The sequence below is a fragment of the Melopsittacus undulatus genome, chromosome 4, assembly GCF_012275295.1.
Source record: "Melopsittacus undulatus isolate bMelUnd1 chromosome 4, bMelUnd1.mat.Z, whole genome shotgun sequence".
NCBI classification, from domain to species: domain Eukaryota; kingdom Metazoa; phylum Chordata; class Aves; order Psittaciformes; family Psittaculidae; genus Melopsittacus; species Melopsittacus undulatus.
In genome coordinates this window covers 109,603,885-109,627,514 of record NC_047530.1, presented here as the reverse complement: position 1 = coordinate 109,627,514, position 23,630 = coordinate 109,603,885, and the positions used below count along the sequence as shown (strand labels likewise).

Below are 23,630 nucleotides of genomic sequence, written 5' to 3'. Positions count from 1 at the left end.
ATGGAAGAGATGCAGTTTAGCAAACGAGGGTGTATTCTGTTCACAGAGCTTGGTGCCACCTATGTTGGATATATGGAAGCAAAAGAGAATGGGCTGAAGCATCTACTTATTTTTTAATGTACTTCATTAAAGTACGTTTTGTAGTGAAAAAGGCATGAGCAGTCCCTGGAGCAAATAATCCCTTTTAACAGTGGATTCCCTCCCCTATTCCTTTATGTGTTTCCTTTCATCCGATGAACCCTCTATTGTTTTACCTGTTCCACCCTTCAGCCTGTCCAATGGGTTCATTCTGGGAACTGGGAAAACACACTTTGAATCTCAGATTTAGAGTCCATCTACTGTTTCTTTAGCCCTTTGATGACATTTAGTTATGAGCAGAGAAACTGGCTGAGGCACCTGATGTGAAGGAGTGGGCTTGAGCTGTGGATCCAAGCACGTAGGAAGGACGTGGGAGTTGAGATATGTCCTGTACATTGGTCCACCACCAGGTTTGGGCACTGTTCCCTCCACCTCCCCAGTCTGAATCATCAGCCCTCTTGATATTCTTGTCTCTGGAGTGTGAGATGTTTTCCTTTTGACAAGCACACCCCAGACCTGAAGCTGGGATGTGGCCTTTGTCACTGTCCCTCTCCTTGGCTGTGCAGTGAAGCACAGGCTTGAAGCAGCCGGAGCAGTGCTGTAATATTGGAGAAAGTCTTCAGCACAACACCTTGGATGGGAAGCTGAGGGATGGTGATACCTTTGAGAGGCTACGGGGGTGTTCAGAGGGATGGAGCATCTTTCCTGTGGAGCCAGGCTGAGAGAGCTGGGCTGGGGCAGCCTGGACAAGAGAAGGCTCCTGAAGGGGAGACCTGAGAGCAGCTCCAGTGCCTAAAGGGGCTGCAGGGAACCTGGAGAGGGGCTTGGGACAAGGGCCTGTAGAGACAGGCCAAGGGGAATGGCTTGAACCTGCCAGAACAGGGGAGACTGAGCTGAGCTCTGAGGCAGAAGCTGTTCCCTGTGAGGGTGCTGAGGCGCTGGCACAGGGTGCCCAGAGAAGCTGTGGCTGCCCCATCCCTGGCAGTGCTCAAGGCCAGGTTGGACACAGGGGCTTGGAGCAGCTGCTCCAGTGGAAGGGGTCCCTGCCCGTGGCAGGGGTTGGAGCTGGAGGAGCTTTAAGGTCCCTTCCAGCACAAACCAGTTTGTGATCTTATGAACTGCTACATGAAAAGGGAGCATCTCCACAACTGGTGTCTCTGCATAGACATCCAACCTCTGCTGTGCACCAGCATGGCCTGAAGATCCCCATGCCAAAATACACCAGAACCCACAAAATGTCAACAGAAAGAAAATGTTGTATTTATGTAGAGATTTCAACCAGATGCTGCTGCCTCCAGGTAGGTGCTGCTGGAGAGAGATGAGGTCTTTGGGCAAATAAGGCTGTCACTGATGCTTTGTATAAAGAGGGGTCATTAACTCCACAGTGCTGTTTCTGAAGATGAAAAGTCTTCTTTTCACAGTGCAGGAGTTTTAACTGTGCCCTGGCTAAAGATTACCTGAACCTGCTATAAATTGAGATGTTTCACTAATTGGCTTCTTGGTTCATTAGCCAAATTGTGAGTATAAGGGAAATGGGAAAAGCTCAGGATGCATTTCCCTTGCAATCCTTAATTTAAATGGTGAATAATAACTTTAGGTTGAACTAAACTGTGATGTGATTTGCAGTGATGGAGTTACTCTTTTGCTTTGGGATCATTTGCCACCTTCAAAGCCTTGTGGGTAAATGACCCTCAGCTGTGCCTCATTCTGCCATGGTGTGACAACAGGTAAGAAGGCATAATCATTACTGTATAATGCAATAATCACAAGTTTTATACAGAAACACTTTGTGTTCTGTGTCTATTCCTTATCTATTGCTTTAAGTAGTGAGATGACTGGATAAAGAGCAAAAATCTTTAAATGTCAGCTTTACTGCAATGGATGCTGTGGATTTGTCTTTATTTCCATTATAGCCATGTAAGTAACAATGATGAGTCCCTCATTTACTGTCCCTGATGCAACGCACCCAGCTTAAAACCAAAGCTTAACTCTGAGCAGCTAAAGCAGCTAAATTCCTGTAATTCATCCAATAAACAGTGCAGAATTTAATCTGTTTTGTGACATTTCCACCATTGATTGTTATGGCATGGCTGTGGCACGGGAAGTCATTTGAGAGCACTGAATTGCTGGTTGTGTGACAGGAAAAAGGAAGGCTAAAAGAAAGGTTAAATTAAAGAAGCTGCTAGGAGCTATTTTTGTGAGATGGATGCATATTACCTAAATTAATGACAGCAAACCTCCAATTAGGGGGATGTTGATGCAGAATTACAGCTTTATAGGGTAAATACATGTTTTCTCAAGCTGAAGGGTTGGGTAAGTAAGTGTTCACCCTGCAGCTGTAATAGAATTCCAGGTAGATGGATATTTTCTGTCTATTGGGGCATGGTGACCTCACTGCTGTTGCTGACAATACTTTACCATAAGCTTCCTATTGTTTCCTAACAGCAACTCAAACTATGAAACTTGGAGTTCTCTAGGGTATCCTCCCATAACAGGATGGGCAAAAGCCTTAAATGCGCTGCTTTGTGTTTCCATAAAGAGCTTAGCTTTTATTTTAGAGCAGAGATTTCTCCCTCAGCCCAGTGCATGTTGTTCTGGCACAAACAAGTTTGATGTGGAACCTCTAAACTTGTTTCATTTCTGTTAATTTATTGAATTCCTCTGTAATATACATCAAAGAGAACAGCAGCTATGAACTCCCTTTTGTTGTGGTTTTTGCAATTTATATGTACTAAAATAATAGCATAATGGTGTTACTTGAACAATTTACTCCTCGGAAAGGGTAGAATTTTCTAGCAGATTGTCATTGTGAAAGGTGAGTTAATCTCCTACATGTCAGCTCACAGTAAAACACTGCAATTGCTCACAGTTGTGAATACTTCCAGTTTACCATTTAGCTGTGTATAGGAGTTATCATTATTATGGCTTTGAATATCAGCTAAGAAAACTCTCTTAACAAACAAAATCCCACCCCAAAACCCAACAAAAAAACCCACCCCAAATTCATCTTTGTATTTTTTCTTAAGGTCTTATTTTCCTAAATATTTCTAAAGGATAACTACAATATCCTTTATGGAGGCCCTGTGATGGGAATATTACAGCAACACTGGGTCATAACAAGGATCCAGTTACATTAGGATTAATGTACATCTCAGATTAGGAGGAAACTCTTCCCTGTGAGGGTGCTGAGGCGCTGGCACAGGGTGCCCAGAGAAGCTGTGGCTGCCCCATCCCTGGCAGTGCTCAAGGCCAGGTTGGACACAGGGGCTTGGAGCAGCTGCTCCAGTGGAAGGGGTCCCTGCCTGTGGCAGGGGTTGGAGCTGGAGGAGCTTGAAGGTCTCTTCAACCCTTGAATAGAATCATTCTATGATTCTGTGATCATTATCCTGATTCTGGTCATTTAAGTTCACAATTTAATTACATGTTATGCAGAAAAATATGCCTTCTAAGGTGTATGTATCTACCTGGTAGTTTTGTGTCCCCCATACCTCTTCCTATGCATCTTCTGAAAGCTGTTCATGAGTTTTTCTTGCCTATCTTTACTGTATTACTTCTATTTTTACTTTTGCTGACAAGTCCCAACTTATTTAATGTAAGTATTTTTCTAGGCCATTCAGGGAGAATGTCAGTTCTCGGCGTACTTCTGCTGTTTTAGGATGGAAATTGAGTTTAAGGGGATTTTTGAAGTACTGCTGTGTGTGTTTGAGGGGTTTTACCTAGTTTACTCTATATTTTCCTTGGTTCTCACTCTGCTCCTTTGTCAGCCTGCTCTACACAATGTATACTGGGGTTTCACTCATAATGTGGAATGTTTTATCTTAATCCCATCATATGTTTGAGATGCCTGTGATCCCAATATCCTGTTTTTAAAAATAATCAGGTATCCTGGTTTATTCGTTTTTACATTCTGGGTTACTCAGCACTTCTGTGCTATGTAATCTTATTCAGACTTACACAGTTAGTATTGCTTTGGTTGCTGTTTTTATGCTCCATGTATAAATGCAGCCCTCCTTGTCTTAGCTGTTCTTTGACATTAGCTTCTTTTTTCACCTGAGATTCTCCTTCTCCACTTTCCCTGATGGCAAAGAGGCTTTACAGCCACCTTTGCTTCAGTTTTTAGTTTGAAAAAGAGCCCAACAAACCAAATATACTAAGAAAACCCCCTAAAAACTCTCTCAGTTCTTAAAGCCTTAACTGTGCTCTTCCATTGTGCTCTGCTCTTCTGGTGTAGGTTCTGTTTCTCTGCAGGCATCCTCCTTAGAGCCCACTAAAGCTCTCCCCTCTGTTGGATGTTCCCCCACAGGGACTCTATGAGGGTGGGACTGTCTTTTCTGTGAGGGTTGTTCTTTTATCCCCCTGTGTCCAACCCTGTCTTTCCCAGTTTGTCTGACTACCTGAGGAGAGAAAGAAGTGGAAAGCCGGGTGGTATTTCCAACACACATCATCAAAGCCAAATACATGCTCTTGACCCGGATCATCGGCTGAGCACCAGCCCATATTTTCCTTAATTCATTTTTCCCTTGCTTTGATCCCCACTACTGTTTATTTTACATTTCTAGCAAGCTCCACGAGACATTTAGCAAAGGCTTTGGATATAAGATGAATTCCAAAATCCATAGCTTTTCCTCATGCTGTATTTTCAAACCAAAATCCTCTCAAAAGGTCACTTAAAGGCTTGAAATACTTGAGCATTTGGGTTGTTGTTGATTTTTCTCGTGGTGATTGACTAACCATGAAGCTCCTTGTGCTCTTCTACTAAAAACAGTGTTAGTTTTCTTTTCTTTTAAAGACCCCACTGAGCTTCTTCCATATAGCTGCTGGTTTAACTGCATTATGCACAGAGGATGTATGTATCAGACCAAGTTGTGTAGACCCTACTGCATTAGAGAAGAGAAACCATTTCGTGTGTGTAAGCTGCAGTTAAAGGAAAACACTGCTCTAGTTAGAAATGCTTACAATGGTTGGTGCTTTTCACAGAGCATAGAGGCAGCCTTTGAGTTCCAGTAGCTCTATACATCCCCAGTGGAATGCCATGGGATGCCAATGCCATCTTTATTGTTGGTGGTTAGTTTATATGAGGCTCTTTTTGTTAGGTGAATGGTCTTGGTCATCATGCTAGGAACATGTTTGTAGTTGTTGTACAGTTGACTATGGATGTGTTGTATAGAATAATGTGTTTAAGGAGGAGGCTTCATCTGATATCCTTTCACCAAGTCTGGCTCAGATAAAGGTTATTGAGCTTACAGTTCTATGGGCAATGCCAAATAGTGTGCAGTTTCACAGACATTTTGTGGTAGATTAAAACTGAGTTGACTCAGGAATAGGTAAAGATAGTTCTTTTATAAATGAAATTACTTAAAAGTATAGCCCTGCCACCCCCATATATGCAAGGACAAATGTAGAACAAAGATACTGAGGTTTTTTTGGCTAGATGGCAACTCCTTTCAGCCTTGACCTGCTTCCTTATGAGTTAGATGCCATTTTACTTAGTCTCTTTTAAGCAGCAAGACTGAGTGTGTAACTCTACATGTGTCATCTCAGCACTCTTTTCTCTCTGAGATCACTATATCACTGTTGCTCCACTCCTAGTTCATGGCCTTAAAATAGTTCTCCATTTAGCTTCCAGGCTTTAATGATCCAGCTCTGCATTGACAAAACACAGACGATTAAGTTATGGGAGAAAGATGTTAATATCATACAGCGAGGGGTTTTCCTTTCCCTTCTCCTTAGGCAAAGATAGATCATGTAAATGAGGCCATCATTGCTGAGAAACTAACTTCAGGTTTTTCATTTCTCCAGCACAAAGTGACAAGTCTCTTTAAGAGAATGGAAGATGGTGAATACGTTATGGAGCTCAGTAGTAGAAACACAATAGCTCTTTGTATCCCTCTCTGAAAAGCTGCAAGTCTGCCTTTGTGTAGTGAGTGAAAAAGTAAATGGTACATTATTTCTGCAAGAAAATTAGCTCTTATTTACTCAAGGCAATCAGGGTTTATTATAACTTATGCATTTGGAGAAGCAGATTTAAGAAAACATGCTCCCGTGGATTTAGGTGTGTTTTGTTTGCTTCGCATTTAAGTAAAACCTTAACAAAATAACTATTAAATAGTCTTTAGTTCTTATTAAATGTTCTTCAGTTCTGTATAATCCTGCATCATCTTCTATTTGGCAGCTGCACAGCAGTTGTTTGCTCACCATCTTTTGATTAATTCTCTTACTGTTCCAGAGTGTAATATACCTAGTTTGTTTAGAGAAAACGAATATGTTTCATGTTTAAAAATCCCTTTCACTGCAGTTACTGCATCTTTGCAGATCTAATTAGGTCTTAGTCCCTTCCAAATCATGTAAGTCAAAGGTCCCATCTTACATGTCCCTAAGGCATCATTACGAAAGTCCCCAGATGGAGTCTACTTTCTAACTGATGACTTTACCACACAAGGGCTAATTACTTCTAATCTTACACATTGATGAGACTGTATTTTAGGTCTCTGAGCCATTGAAATTATAACTGCCAAATTATCCTCTACTGTAATATGCGGGTTATTTCCCCATTAAATGGACTGGCTTCACGAATGACAATCCCTTCCTGCCAGACTCTTGCATTTTAAACCATAATTGTTTCTGGCACACGGGTCCATCCGATGAGCCCTTGTTAATCCACGTTATGATCCTGGATAAACTAGTGCTTGGCTGATTTAAGCCAGGGTGAGCAGAGCTGGGGAGCCAGGATGCCGAGTCAGATGCTATGTGGTGCTGCAGCCACTGCCTGGGTTTCATTTAGCCTTGCCTTGAACTGCCAGCTTTTCCTTTTTATAAGCAATAACCTCATTCAGCTCTTTAAAAGAAATGACTCAACACTTTCACCTTCTGAGAAGGAAAAAAGCCCTGTATCTAGAAGTCTATAATGCATGAAGGTTTTGGAAGCCTAATCTAGTATAAGTTGCCTTCCGTCAGCTCTCCTAAGCACTAAGGAAGAGAAATGAATATCTAAAAAGCAGCAAATAACTACAATTGCAACTCTGATTTCATGGCTATATGTGATAGAGGTCAGTAACAAAAAGCTGTTCATTTCTTCATACAAAGCAGTGGCTGTTATCACAACTTGCTGTAGGCAAAGGTATTGGAAACTCCTCATTCAAGGGAATATTGTATTTTATTACAGCATTACTTCCCACCATATAGGCTTTCTTCCCTGCTCCTTTCTCTGCTAGTTTGGATCCAGCTTGATGGAACTAACCTTGGGATTGGCTCCCCAAAGAAATTTACACCAGGAATCCATGTATGAAGGTTTATTAATTTGGGTTCAGTATATTCCAGATCAGTATATACAGTATATTCCAGATCCAAAGATTCCAGCTTTGCCAGTAAGTAATCACTGACTGGAAGCTTTGGTAGAAAAGCAAGGGTTTGGAAGAATACATTTTGGGAAGCAAATAGCACCTTGTTGATTCAGCTCTTACTTTTTAAAGGCAAGAGAGAAAATTAGCAGTGCATTCCGGGAGGAAAAAAAGCAAAACCAAACCAAAACCCCAAATCCCTGACCTTAAAATCCATGGGGAAATGCCAGCATTATCACTATGGCTACCGCAGCTTATACACAAGCTACAGAGGCATTTTGTGCTTGGTTTCAGTACTTTATTCATTTATTAGTAAAAAAGGCAACACTCATCATCCAATTGTAGATTAATAAACTTTCCTTTAATGTTTATTTATGCATATGAGTCTGCATTGATATATCTATCAACATTAATATCCTGGTCAAGGTGTTAACCCCAGTATTGCTCTAAGAAAGGCAGTGATACTTGTAGGGCAATAAGATGGTCTTAAATTAATAGACTGATATGCCAAAAGGATACATTCAGTTTAGGGTGTGAGAAACTTTTTTTGCCTTTTCTTTCAAATAACATGAATGACTTGCTGAAATTTTTGGTTCTTTTAATACATCTTTGGGGACTTTTATCCCATTGAGCATCCAAACAGTATCCTGGCTTATTAGCCTGTGTTATTTTGAGTTTTGTATTCTGGGTTTTACATTTAATTTAATTTTATTTTATTTTATTTATTTTGTTTAGTTTCATTTATTTTATTTATTTTATTTTGCCTCATTTTATTTATTTTTTATGTATTTTATTTTTATGTTATTTTCTGGTTTTATTTTATCTTAATTATTTATTTATATTGATTATTTTATCTATTTTTATTTTATTTTCATTTATTTTATTTTTTTTTATTTTTACTTTATTTTTATGTTATTATTTTTAAAGGCACTCTCCTGAAAGCCAGTTTTTTAATCCATTTAAAAAGCCAAAACCTTTAGCCCAAATGAGTGTATGATTCAGCATGCTTTGTCCCTGCCTTGCAGGTATCCCTGTAGTATGTGTCCGTGTGTAGCATCAGTACGTACTTTCATGTTGTGATTACCAGAATATTAAGTAATGTACAAAAGAATAGCCCTGAGTTTGCTTTTTCTTTCTTAGCATTATTTGACCTTAATGTTTGGAGTGATTTAAGCAGCTCATGAATCTTGTGCTAATCTTCTAAAGTTGGCTTCAGTTGGGTTTTAATTTACAGTAAATACTTCTGTTGTTGGGCCTTTTAGTCCTAACTGTTGAATAATGCAGTAGTCTGCAGGTCCAATACTTGTGTATGCACATCAGTCTATCATTGTCACTAGCCAAATTGCATGTATATGTCATGGGAAACAAAATACAGGATCTCTAAGCTCCAACAGGAGAATAGATGTCCATGGTTTAAGATAAAATGTTACTGGCTTGTGACCCTGTTTGCATCCTCTTGATGGGGCAGATGTTGGAGTGTTCTCAGTGTTTATACATACCCCAGCAAAGGCCAAGCTCTTCTCCATTTTGCCTTTGGACACCAAAGTCACTCAGGTAACTTTAATGAGTGGATGCTAACAACTGTCCAAACAAATCAAAAGAGCAAACAGCAAAACAGCCAAAAACCCCATCCCATCTTAAAAACCTTTAGAAGTTAATGAAAGGAACTTCAAGCAATCCAATAAATCTATCTACAAATCAATATATCATCTAATTAATAAAGACATTGTTCCCTGTGAGGGTGCTGAGGTGCTGGCACAGGGTGCCCAGAGAAGCTGTGGCTGCCCCATCCCTGGCAGTGTTCAAGGCCAGGTTGGACACAGGGGCTTGGAGCAGCTGCTCCAGTGGAAGGGGTCCCTGCCCGTGGCAGGGGTTGGAGCTGGAGGAGCTTTAAGGTCCCTTCCAACACAAACCAGGCTGGGATTCTGTGATCTACCTGAGCCCATCAGTCCAAGAAAGTCAAGGTATGAAAGAAGGTGCAGCTGTACTGTGAAGAAGGGGGAAGGAGGGCATGTGCTACTCATAGGGGAAGAGAAATTGTTATTTCTGGAAGGAGGGACAATATAGTTGGTGGAAACGAAGTACTTCACTGGCTTCTTGCAGCTACCTGCAGTGGTTTTGTGGCTGGGAATTTAGACATGGTACCATCCTAAAATGGGAAAGCATAGGACCAGCAGTAGAGTGACAGGGAAGTGTGTACCCACAGTAAAGTGCTAGTTAGCAGGGGTTACCCCAGCAGTATGGGTGTAGGATGAAAAAGGGTGGAAGCTGTATTTCACAAGGATTCAGAAGCCAAGTAGAGCTAGGTATTGTGTTGTGCCAGTACACATATTAACTAAGTCAGTTGATGTGACTGGCAGCAACTCACTGGCACAGTGTTTGTGCAAGTCCATTGCAAGGAGGTCAGGTTAATAATTACAAGCTATTCCATAAAATGCCAACTGTTTCCATGGAGTTTTTCTTTGGTGCTTTAGCTTGGTGAGGGGGAAGAATTATGTTGTACCATGGGAGAGATCAGCTGAGAGCCACCCTAAAAGATAAAGTGGACACCTCAAAATGCAGCTTGTACAAGGGCCGTAGCAATGTAGATAGGCTATAGAGTTCTGCATCTAAACTATAGTTCCATCTGTAACTTTCCTAAAGGAGAATTCCACCTGCACTTCTCCTTTTGCCAGAGCATCCAAGCTTGCACTATCTCCCTTCACAAGAACGAATCTCCCCACTTCCAATATTAAGCTCATTGCTCTTCCCTTCAGACAGATCACGTCCCACCTAAGCATCTGAGTCTCCAGTATGGGGTTACGAGCTCTTAGAAAACTCCTTGTTAAGCTCAAAAATGCTTGGTAATGTCCTTTAAGTCATTCTTCAGCCTCCAGCTGGGGATTTAATGGGATTTAATGGTAGTTAATGCCAGTGAGAGTATCGATGATTACCCAAGAGGTTCTTGAAAGCACACTCAGCAGCCTGTCTCCTATAACTGGTGGACCTGAAGAGACCTTTGGGATCAATTCTTATCCCAAGGCACCCAGAAGAAAGGCTGAAATGGAGAGGGGCCAGAACTCAGCTGTGGGAGCTGTGCTGGATAAGGAGTGCAGCTAAATTATTTAATGCCATGCGTGCTGGCTCTGGATCAGAGATTGTCGAACAGAACAACTGTAGAATGAACAAAGTAGTGGTGGTAATCATCCGTAACAACTTAATTTTGCCTTTGATAGGTAGGTGCTTCAGCATTTTGTCATACTAAGCTGTTCAGCTATTACTTCACACTGCATTATTCCAGGTATTCTGTGTAGTAAAGTCTGGCTTTTCAGTGCTGTGTCTATCAGAGTACACATATTTAGGAAGGTAATGATTTGCTATGGGACTTTAAACAGGGTTATAATTATATCTAAGGTAGGGCAATCCTGGGCTCAGGCATTGACAGCATCATTAGATTGGCCTCCAGCACTTTCCTTTAAGCCTCTCCATTTCCATAATCTCAGCATTAGATTTCCATCTTGTTTTTAGACAATGAAAATGAAAAGGTGAAATTGAAAATACAGACCAACAAGAGAAAGGTAATTTCATGAGCAGCAGAGCTGAGGAAGTCTATGGGCTGGTACCCGGAGACCTATTGTTCCTCCCTCCTCCTCGCATCTCCTTCTCCATCCCCTCTTCTAGCTGCCACCCGTGCCTCTTCACTGCTCCCAAGGACATGGAGCAGGACCTGCCATGAGCAATGCGCTATGGATGTCCTGAACGTGTCAAACAGAGGAGACCCAGTGAACTTCCCCCTGTGGCAGTCTCTCATTTCTGCAAAGACATTGATTTTTACTGTAAGCTTGTCAGAGATCTGCTATCGACCCTGCTGTCATGTTGCTTGAAATAGCCCACAAGCTCGAAAGTCCCAGCTTGGACAAAAAAGAATGATAGGGCATAAATCAAATTCTTCCTGGAAATCAGGCTAAAACTTAGATGCAATGAGACAGCGCAGTGCAAGAGGGTCATGGGCTGGTTTATCAATGGTTTTCCCTTAATTGTTCCACATGCAAATAATAATAATTAGGAAAAAATATGGACTTCTAAACCACAAGGATAACTTCCCTGTAGGCATAGCTGTGTCACGTTATCCAGCATACTCATGCCCAGGAGAACGTGACCCTTTGTGTCTGACCCTAAATCAGTGTTGGTGACCTCACCACTGAAATGTGTAGGTATGTGAATGACTTTATTCATAGAAGTAGCTCCTTAGGGGACAACTATTGTAAAAATAACTATTCACATATTGAAATAGTTTTCAGATTGGTCTTGCATCAAAATGTGTTGCGGGCGGTTGTGTATATTTAATGAATACAACACTAAAGCAAGGAATTCTGCAACAAGTAAAGGAAAATGTGCTTTCTTATTCATCTGTTGCAGCTCTGATGTTGCTGAATGCAATAATTTGGGATCAGAGCTCTGAGTTTTGCAGAAGGAATGGAATATACAAGCAGTAATGAGTTGTGGGTTGTTGCTAGGCAGCAGGTTATTGCATCTTGGAGAAGTAGCCACGGGTGCTTGGTCCAGTGGGGCTGACAGTTCCCAACCCTGCTCCCCCTCATTCATGTGATATCCACAGCCAAAAGAGAGCTTGAGAACTCTAAATCTCATTCCTTGCCAACAAAAAGAAGCTAAAAGTTAAGGTTTTGAGGACTTTAACATTTAATCATCAATTCCAAGCTTCTCTAAACCCTCCATTTCTGAATTCAAAGCCTGAATGATTAAAAAAAAGCAATTACCAATTATCTTCTGTTGAATCTGGTGATAAACCCCAAATCCACCATGCCCTGTTTTTATGTTCGTATTACTCCATTTCCATTTTAATCTCTAGCATGATCTGTCTTTCTCAACCTGTTGCAGTGGAATTCAAAAGGGCTAATTCCAAGATCAAACAAATCACAGCCGTGTGGTAAAAGCATGCTATGAATAGAGATTTGTTTTTCAATTTCCCTTCAAAAGGCAAACTTGGGTGATATTTCACCAAGCAAAAAGTTTTACGTGGTAGAAATAATAGTGAAGTTCAGCTTGTGTGAAGAGTTGTTAGCTTTGAGTCAAGGCAAGGCAGTGGCAATTGAAATTAGTGGGAGATGTGGAGTAGTCTTAAATTATGCAGAATAAAGCTATTTACTCTGTGATCAAAGTAGTGACTTTGAAACTTAACATTTTAAGCTTTGTGTTTATTTAAATCTTAGCTATTGTGTTTTTATCCTGTGAATACTGATGTTTTTCTCTTGGTTTTAGCCTACTTTATCCCCTATTATCAAGCAGTTTCTGCTGTCTGTAATCACAGCATTAAAGTGTCGTTCCAGAAAGAAATAATATCCCAAGTATTACACAGAAATGAATGCTCCTATTGTTCAAAAGGAACATGAAAAGTCCATATTGAATCTGGCATGCCTGGTGCTCCGCTGAGTTTACTTCCATTGTACAAATCGCTCAGTGTCAAATTTGGCTCGTGTGAACATCCTGTGTCTTTGTTTTGGAAACAGAATTGGACTCGTATAGATGCGTGTTGGAATCGCTGCTTTAATGTCTTAACAAAAGCATTTGTACCTGCAGCACACATCATTTTCTGAAGCCACCACTGTAGTAAGAGTATTAAAAGGGAGGAAAAAAGAAGAATCAATAAAGCAAATATCATTGCTAAGCAAAAGCATTGTGAAAAATCCCTGCAGCAGGATATATACTGAGTCATAAAATGCCCATGCAACAGAAAGTGCATCTCTTGTCCTGTCTACAGTTTCTTGTCCTAAAGTTGTGCTCTTACAAAAGCAGATAAATGCAAGTAATACTGAACTGCTGAGGCCAGACAATTACCTCTCGCTCTTATGCATAAGCAGCTTTAGGCAAATGTGGATGTTTTGTAATTACTGCCAGTTTTGAGTAACATGGGTGGAATTTTTATTTACAGAACCCATTTGTACCATCAAATTCTGTGTATGTTGTGACCTCTACATGAATACACGGAATCACGCTAAAATAACTGTTCATAAATATACTTTTTGGCTGCAGAACTGCTTTTCCTTTGCTTGCTTATGCATAGTATTTGTCATGTTTACAGTCACTGAAGAATTTTCTGGCTATCTAAAACATTCTAGTGCTTTCAGAAACACGCGTGGCCTCTAAAATGTGGATGTCATAATAGCGTGCTGTGAAGGGGGCTCTGAGAGCAGTGGAGGATCCTTTCCAATAGCTCTTGTGTATGAATTGCTTCTGTTGGTTACATCTTTATACTTGAGAGTACATTAGCTGCTCAGTGCTTGATAAGCCAAGTAATGGTACAATAGAATGAATCATAGAATCCTGGAATGGTTTGTGTTGGAAGGGACCTTAAAGCTCATCCAGTTCCAACCACTACCACGGGCAGAGACACCTTCCACTGGAGCAGCTGCTCCAAGCCCCTGTGTCCAACCTGGCCTTGAGCACTGCCAGGGATGGGGCAGCCACAGCTTCTCTGGGCACCCTGTGCCAGCGCCTCAGAACCCTCACAGTAAGAACAGGTAATAATGACTCTTAGTGCAGGATCTGAACCAGGAATAATGTTCAGAATGCATTAAAATTAGAAAGAAGTGGGACCTGAAAAAATTAAATGTGGCTTTGACTCTCCTTTCTTTGTCTCTGTCTCCTGTCTACCTCCTCCTTTGTATAGACTTCTGGCACATCGAGTGTTCGTATTTAAATGTTTTATTCATCTAACCCAAAAGTCAGTGCTATGTATTTCTTACATAAAACAGCCTCCAACAACTGCCTCATTCTTGGTTTTTTATTTCCCAGAATCATTGTTTTTGGTAGTGTGAAGAGATGGGTGGAAACCATCCCACCAAAGTGGGCAGAACCATGGAGATTCATGAGCACCATTCTTTGCCCGTTGGCATTGGGGCCCTTGATAGCTTGCTCCTTACTTTCAGTTCTTCCTCTTGCTACCATAGGAATAGGAACCTGTGACACTTATGGAATCTCTTCTATTTCTACAGTGAAGTTATTGAAGAAAAAATCTGAAAGAGAATGTTTTGGCTATTTAACACCAATATCCCTCATGATCCACCCTAATTCTCCGTACCTTACAGATATATCCTCTCTAATACCCTGAGTTTGAGCTCCCTGTTTTATAAAGACATCAGTGGAGCTCCAACAAGCAACTCCAGTCACAGACTGTGATATTTAGACTGAAGAAATCAAACCTGTGTTAGTTAAATCTTCCTGTGTGCTCCTATTTGAGTCCTTGGCCTGAGTAATGTCCACAGAGCTGGGCTTTGGCAGATTTGGTGGGCTAAGTTAGTGCTTCTAGGGACTGAGATTTGTTAGTATGAGCTTGTGCTGCCTAAATAAACATAGGAATGTGTTCCCCCCACGCAAATGAAAATGTGAAAATTAGGGAAGAAATAGAAATAACCCTTGGAAGAAGGAGAGAAATTGGGAAAGGAGCAAGTGAAAAATCTACTTAATTTTGTCTCTGTGTGATGGATATGCTGGGGGTGATTTCCCACTTTATTAAGTGAAGATAAAGAATAATAGCAATGCATAATGAAAACACTATATTTTTCTGTTCTGCATGGGTTTCAAGATATAATTCCTGTGCTCATTTTAGCCCCCTGATGAGCACCTTGCTTCTAATGGCATGGATAATGAGAGATTTATGACTTCTGGCTTTTTGATAGCAGACCAGAACTCATTTGTCCGTTCCATGGCGGATGCTGTAATCATCCCTGCAGGCAGCCAGCTACAGCTTCAAGGTGTGCAAGCAGGGCAAGATAATTCAGTTAACAAATCTCACGATGCCACTTGTAATAGAAGAAAATCCATCCTGACATCTTAAGAAAACATTTTCCCATTTTGTTTACATAAGGAAGCCTGTTCAGACTCAAATGATTTCAGGCTGTTTTGCTTACTCTCATTTGAAAACCTTCCCAGCAAAGCTGCCTTAAAACACTATTATCTTCGTGCAACTGTGTTCAAGTGCTTTCTTTTGTGGCAAAGCACTTGTTTGCGTTGGTTTAGCTTTTATTCACGACAAGAAAGATTTCAAGTAAATAGTTGTCAGCTGCTTTCTTCTCCTCTAAACCTGTATTGCTGTTTGACCCCCATTGTAAGTAAGTGCATTTCGCAGGACTGAAGTATCCTGCATTCGTCATCCTCTCTTATAACAATCTTCCAGCACCTAAAGGCGGCTGACAAGAGATCTGGAGAGGGGCTTGGGACAAGGGCCTGTAGGGACAGGCCAAGGGGAATGGCTTGAACCTGCCAGAACAGGGGAGACTGAGCTGAGCTCTTAGGCAGAAGCTGTTCCCTGTGAGGGTGCTGAGGCGCTGGCACAGGGTGCCCAGAGAAGCTGTGGCTGCCCCATCCCTGGCAGTGCTCAAGGCCAGGTTGGACACAGGGGCTTGGAGCAGCTGCTCCAGTGGAAGGGGTCCCTGCCTGTGGCAGGGGTTGGAGCTGGAGGAGCTGTAAGGTCTCTTCCAATCCAACCCAGTCTGGGATTCTATGATAGGTAAGTCCAGTATGGTTTCTAGCTGTGTTTCAGTTATCAGGATGTCATTGTGTGCTCCTCATGTATCTCTAGTGAAAACTGCAGTTTGGTCTTACATGAAGGTTGATGTCGAATCCTGAAGAGATAATAATCAGGTCTATTTTTATGACACTGTGGGAGAGTAAATTCCACCTGTGGCTGTGGGGCTGCCTTCATGCCTGTGCCCCCTCTTCACTGGGATATTGCTTCCAGACCATCCTCAGTGCAACACCTCATCTCTACTTGAACTTAACATCATTTCTGGAGGCTCAGGATGACATCCCTGAAGGATGTCAAGACTGTGTCAGTGCCCAGGCTTTCTGGAGATGCATCACTTTCTCCCCTAATAAGTAAACACAACATTCACCAGTAGATTCTCTTTAAATCAGTTTAGTATCAGCAGGAACTTCAGCATAAGGTGGGATTCTTACTATTGGTCTGTCTCTACTTTTGGTACCAGGCAGGTGAACTTTAGCTTCATTGTTCAGCTTTACTTTAGATGACAATAGTCTCTGCAATTTTATGATATTCTTTATTTATGACACATGAAGAAGACCAGAAGATGTGGATTTGGTTCTGCTGCTCATTCTGACTTGGCTTTCATCTTAGATGTGTCTGTAATGTCCGGATGGCTTTTCTGGATGACTCACTTCAGATCTGAGGATGTGAATGATGATCTCTCCCAGCCCTTACTGAGAGGCAGTGTGGTGAATCTGTAATGATGACTCTTTTCCTAAAGGCTTCCTCAGGTATTTGGATGTAAAAAGGCACAAGATAATTTGAACAAAGCTAATGTTTTAAATAGAATAAAGTATAAATCAGCTCCTCCAAGCTGATTTTAATGACGTGGTTTACCTGCTGATAACTTACAGTAGGAATAATGCACAGAAGGAGAAAAAGGTTTAAAAATAAGTTTTCATTGATGCCAAAGACATTGTATTAGCTGAGTGAATGCTCTGATACCTGACCCTGCAGCCAAGGCATTGATGTCCTTTAGCTCCCTGGTGCCAAGTGGGGAAGTATTTTTGGGTATTCAACAGTGCTGACCTGCAGGCTGTGGGGATCCTGGCTGGCATGGACAGAGAGGGACACAAATCCCCTCAAAGGCTCGTAGGTGGTGGTATAAGAATCAACAGAAAATACAGTGGTTTTGGTGGAGAAGTTTCATACCAGTGTATTTATTCTGTGATGCTCTTTTGTGGTGGTGTGAGGGAAGCGCTGGACGTTCTTGGAGCCTTCAGAGCCATTCATTTTGAGATGATCCTGGTGGGGCAGAGAGAATAGCAGACCTGATTGGTTTTGGCTTGGAGCAGGGTGGGGGAGATCAGAAGCGTTGACCTGTATTTGAAATTTGTCAGCAAATGAATACACAACTTCCATGACAAAAACTGGAGAAGAGGCCAGGGCCAGTGGTCTGAATGCATTCCAGTTCTGCTGTGTCACTGTGGGTGTCATCAAGCAACCCGCCTAGGGTGGCAGTCTGTATAGTCTGTATATGTCTAACAAAGACCTGAAGTTACTCTGCTCTGTGAGACCCCACTTGTGGCACTTTTGCAGTTCTGGTGTCCCCAACATAAGTAGGACATGGAACTGTTGGAGTAAGTCCAGAAGAGGTCACGAGGGGACTGAAGCATCTCCTGTATGGAGACAGGCTGAGAAAGTTGGGGCTGTTCAGCCTGGAGAAGAGAAGGCTGCGTGGAGACCTCAGAGCAGCTTCCAGTATCTGAAGGGGCTACAAAGATGGTGAAGAAGGACTCTTCATCAGGGACTGTAGTGATAGGAGAAGGGGTAATGGGTTCAAACTGAAACAAGGGAGATTTAAGTTAGATATAAGGCAGAAGCTGTTCCCTGTGAGGGTGCTGAGGCGCTGGCACAGGGTGCCCAGAGAAGCTGTGGCTGCCCCATCCCTGGCAGTCCTCAAGGCCAGGTTGGACACAGGGGCTTGGAGCAGCTGCTCCAGTGGAAGGGGTCCCTGCCTGTGGCAGGGGTTGGAGCTGGATGAGCTTTAAGGTCCCTTCCAACCCAAACCAGTCTGGGATTCTGTGAAAGTAGCATTATTCATGGACCATTTTAATGTGTCTCAAGTTCTGTGCAAAAACCCCAGCTGGCTACAAACTGGTCTGTCCTGTGCATGCCAAATAGTTGCGGTACGCTATTTTTCACCAACACCCTCACCTTTGCAATCTATCTGTGTTTTAGCAAGCTGATTTACAAGTACATCTTTTCTGAATCATTATCTGAGTTGGCTGCCAGTTGGCCCGAGGCAGACATCCAGGCACTCGAGACTGGGAGAATCGATTCCAGCTGCACTCTGTAATTAGGAAAACCCTGGTCTGTAGCTGGATGTCCAGATGCTTTGCCAAGGAGCGTATCATTTGGTTCAACAAACAGTGAAAAACTAAAGAGTGAAGACGTAATAGGACAAAGTTCATATGCCAGCAATTGCTCCTCTATTCCTCTTCCCATCTCCTGTTTGTGAGTTAGAGATGTGGGTCATGGTGGGAAGGGAAGGTCAGGGGAGGTTAAACAAATCCTTGGGATTTCAACTTGGGTAGAAATAAGGTTCTCATACTCCCCACAGGGATGGGAAGTACTTGAAATGCCATTTCTTTCATGCTTTTGCACAGGGCAAAACTGAACTTTGCATTTTGTTGTGTAACAGGAGTTACAGCGCGATGTATTTTGTTGGCAATGAGAACATATATGAAAGCACTTTGTGTGATACATCTCAGCTAAACCTTTATGCTCCTTGAAGTATCTTCATTCCAAACACAGGTTCAAGGTCTTTTTAAAGGTTTGTTGGTTGTTCTGTTGACGTGAATTAACAAATGCAAAGCTTCCAAGAATAGATTTAATAATACCAGGAAAAATACTGGAGCTTTAGCCGCCAATGCCATTTAATCTATCTCAGCAAGTAGATTAAATGACTTGCCAAAAGTCGGAGTGTTTTCCAGCAGTAGGATTCCTGTAGTAATATGAGAATGCCTTTACATAGGGTATGGTACAAAATGCAACACACGACTCCACTCTGGATGATTTAGGAAAGAAGAAAAACATTTCCTCCTCTTTCTCCAGCCTCACTTCTTCCTATCTCTCCTGCTCCAGAAACACTACTTTTTAAAGTTATACAAGCAAGATTTAACCAATACATTCCCATTCTGTGTGAAATTGGAAGGTCTTACCTACAGATTATTGCTAACCACAGGAGCCTACTTTGATAAGAACAACTTACATATTATATGCAATTTATGGTGTGGACTTTGACAACTTGTTCTTGTTTGACCCCATAGCATTCAGTCTTTCTCTTGTGCTGAAAACACATTGAATGAAATTCATGAAAAGCCATCTGGCAAAACATGGCTGATTCATCTCTGGCCAGCCTTTTAGATTTCCTTGTGCACTGGTTGACATTCACAAGTTGATGTTCTCCTCCTGTAGCTTTCCAGCTCGATCTGAGACAACTATGATTTTCTTACTGTAAAGTATTCAAGGAAAACATTAACAATTTAGTGGAAATTGTCACTTTAATTATGTACTTTTTTTACCAAACTTTTGGATTTTGTTTTAGGTTTTGCCTTAACTCTGTCTAAGAATTTCCTTTTTATCATTCTCTGCATGTTATTCCCTATTTAGTTGGTTTAAAAAGCAAGACAGCATATGTAGCAGTTCTTAATCAGGAAGGTATTCACATGTAATTCACCAGAGCATTGGTATATTGAAAATATCCTTCTTACAAGGCTCACCCAGCAGTTGCCCCTATTCCACTTCTGGTGGGTGCAGGTGGATTTTGTCCTTTAGTGAAAGCACAGTGCTTCCTTTTCGCTTCATACCACAGCAGGGTTAAGAGCATGCTCCAAGGGCATCTCACCTGTGTTCTGCCCCAGCAGTTACCAAGATCCAGTGCCAGATCAGGTTCATTCAATTTTGACTGTTTGCAACCACATTTCACTTCTTTGCTAGTAAAAATGAGTAGTGGGCCCTCTGCTCCAGCTTGGTTCTCTTTTTCCCAGTACTGTATCTAATAAGTCCATCTGTTTTCTCTGTTTCTCAGGACATTTCTGTTGCTCAATGACAACAGCAAACCTCTTTTTTGTTTCATACCAGCTATGAATATATACACAAGGGCATTGACATCTTGGAGCTGTGCCATTAAAGTATACTTTAGTATGCTTTATTAAAGCCGAATGTGCATCAAGCATCTTGTTATGTTTTATGATTGCTGTTCTGCAGTAGGACTCAAGGAGAGATCTCAGTGGGGAATGGACCTGATATCTTCCTCCTCCTCCACTTCTACTCCTTAGCTGCACCCAAGGAGACGAAGCCTGCTACGGTGGATATGCTTTAATGAACACTTCTTAAAGTGGAGCTGATTTATATTCCTTTGTTAATATAATGCTACATGTAAAGTGAAATTCTGCTTAGTAGAAGATTAACTTCTGTGGCAGACTGTCTGAGTGAATGAAAAGTAGTACAGAAGGTCTTACCAGTGGTGTGACTTGTTGCTATAAGGCAACAGCGAGTAATGTCAAGAGATTTCAGTCCAAATAGAGAAATTTTGACAATTAATTTTGGATGCTTAGTACAAAATAGAAAGTAATGTAATTTCTGGCAAAACTGTTGACAGCCAATGTAATGCTTTGTTACAATAGCCCAAGCTCCGTGTTATGTGGAAATTAGCTCTGAGTAAAAAGCTGCAGACAAGCTAGAACTCAAACACAAAAGATGACAAAAACAGAGACTGATCATAGAATTCCAGGCTGGTATGGGTTGGAAGGGATCTTAAGCTCATTCAGTTCCAGTTTCCTGCCACAGGCAGGTACACCTTCTGCTAGACCAAGCTGCTCCAAGCCCCATCCAATGTACTAATGTTATAGGTATTACTGAACTAGAAGAGTTACGATGCAATAGAATTTGGGAATATGATGTAAATTTACTGTACTTCTTTAAATGTGAAGGTGACTTAGCTCAAATGAAATCAAACTTGTAAGCACCCAGGCTATTAATGTGCTCATTTGTGCTACTAGTTCTTCAGACTGCAGAAAAGTGACATTTGATGAAATCTCCATTTCTCACCTTCCCCAATTCTCCCACACCCATGCCTGAAGCCATGGAAATCAAAAGCGGAGATATTCAAGCTCTGGATCAGCCCTGAATGCATTGTGAGATTGCCCATGGGCACATCTCAGCAGCAGAATCCCATGGGTGTTTCAGTTCCCCCTCCTGGGATGTAGGAGAAATAGGATCCCTCACAGGATAACCGCATCCCAGGACAATCAGATCATTGACAGTAGCTCTTTCCCTCCCGCTTGCACTCAATTTAAACCCACATTTTTCTAACACATCTCCTCCAGGACACTGGAAATAACCTGATTTCCTCTGTGTTTTCTCCCCAGGAGGGACACAAAAGCAATGGGGCACTGACGGTCAGAGGACATGCACGGGTCTTCGGCGGCAGAGTTCTGTGGAGAGCAAATCAAGCTCTACCAAGGTAAAATAAATACATTATGTTTAGATAGCAGTCAGCAGAATGCATTCAGGTTTCAGAAACAGTCACTGATTGCTGAGCAGTGTGTTTGGACATGGGTTTGTTTAGCTAGGCTCAGCTTAGGCAGCAGAAAAGCTAAATAAAGTGAGGGCTAAACATCGTGATTCTATGTGCTTTTGATGAGGGGTGAAAGAAATAGCATAGGGGTTCTTTTTGGAGAAAAGCTGTTAAAAACACCCCAGGAGAATAAATCAAGTAGTTCCCAAATATCAGTACCCTCTGTTTCAGATAAAGCCTGAGGTTTTCAGTTCACCACAATTACTTTGTGTAAGTGCCTATTTTTTACACAAGATGCAGTGAAGCTTGAAAGCTCCCCACAAGTATAGGATTAGCTGGTCAAACCCTAAAGATCCATTTCTATGCCAAAGATCTGAAGGAGGCAATAACACGTATACTAAAGCAGAGAAAGGAAAAGTAAATCACTTTAAATACTGGTGCATTAGTTTGTGGCTAATCAGGAGCATATTTTACGTGCCTTTGGACTCTTGCAGGATGTCTCCATCTGTGCAACCCTTAACAAACTAAATGAATGTCAAATTAACTACTGAAGCGTGAGAGATGCTTCCAAAATAAAGTATGTCAAGGAACGTTCTTCTTTGGTGCCCTGTTGAAATCTTGGGGAAGAGTTTTGGAAGGCATGCAAAGGTCTTAAACCTGTAGGTAGAAGTAAATGCAGTGCTGAATGATATGAGGCAAATGTTGTTACAAACCAGGAAAGAAAGAAAGAAGGAAGAAAATGCTTTCCCTAGGGCTGTGAAATTACTGAATAGCCAAAAACACAGGCAGCTGGGTTAAACAGCTGATAAAACTTACTTGGCATTTCACCTCATTAATAAACTCCTGATCTACCTCTACCTATTTGGGTTCCCAAACCATCCCTCCCAACTTAGAAAGGAGCCCACTTTCTGTGCTGTTTTTATGCATGGAGGACAGGAACACAGGAATGGTTTTCCCATGGGCTTTGGTGCAGTGTCCCACTTCTGTCACCTGTGAGGTCACAACTCTGTCACTCACAGAGTCTTCCTTGAGGAAGAAGAATATTATGTTTTGTGAAACACTTGTCAAGTGCTGGAGTTGATTATCAGATGATAGACACCCAGGCATGACCAAGATGAATTCATAACTAATAGGAGCAGCACAGCTAGCAAATAGCACCTAAACCTCAAATGAACTTGCATGAGCTTTCATTATGAAGCTAAACCTCAGATTTTGCATGCCAATTCAATGGGGTTTTTTTTCTGTTAGCATCAAGAGATCTAGGAACACAGGGCAGCAGCAATCAAATCAGCCAATTTACAGCAGCAGTGAGATTAGGGCAGATGCTTTATTGCATGTGACTTTTGTGACCAGTGTGGATAATAACAGCAGGAGATTTTAAACTCAGGTTTCCTCTTTGTCTGATAGCTTTAATATAAGAGCATCTCCTTTGTCACATTGAGTGAAATAACGTGCACTCTATCAAGATAAATGCTTACTGTCATGATTGGAAAAATGAATCCAGGCCAGTGTCAATCAATCTTGGACATGTGTGGGTTTACATCATTGATAGGTGCCAAGAGGTAGTCATAAGCAAGAGGGAACTAATGAATTAAAATAGTATCTGGAGCCCTTGGAGGTAATTATTTCAGTTATAGATAGCTCTTATGGAGAAGTTTTTCCATGCTTATAACTGGTGAGGTTGTAGAGCAATGACGTCCCAGGTGCCTATGTCCTCTGCACCATCAGATGGCATACATGGACCTTCAGGCTAATAAGCCATAATATATTTAAATGCATTTTAAATTCCAGCAGATGATCATGAAAGAGCAGTTGAGACCCTGAAGTTGGCAATTGCCTTTGACATGTCCATTTTTAAACAAATAGAGCAGTCACAAATCCTAACCGCGATGATGGGTTAAATCTTGAAAACAATAGTAGAGAATACACATTTTTCATGTTAATGTTTTTGTACCAGGCCAGTAAGGTTTTCATTGAATTCTTCCAGACAATTCAGAGCTGATTTCAAGAGCTTGTGTTTTTAAATGACAAAAAGTTAGTATGAATAGAAAGTCAACAAGAAATCTCATCCTGAACTGTCTGGTGTGGTAGATGGTAGATGAGAAACTGTTACATGCATTAGGATAGATTATGTTGATAATTTGAACCT

General features: G+C 41.5%; 1 protein-coding gene across 1 annotated transcript in view; it reads left to right on the top strand.

Annotated features, from left to right (window-relative positions):
- C4H10orf90 (chromosome 4 C10orf90 homolog) overlaps positions 1-23,630 on the top strand; it is a 70,152-nt gene that overhangs the window by 12,532 nt on the left and 33,990 nt on the right. Inside the window, exon 2 of the mRNA XM_034062107.1 lies at positions 21,333-21,427. Coding sequence (XP_033917998.1) covers positions 21,333-21,427 — 95 coding nt within the window. The remainder of the gene's footprint in view (positions 1-21,332; positions 21,428-23,630) is intronic.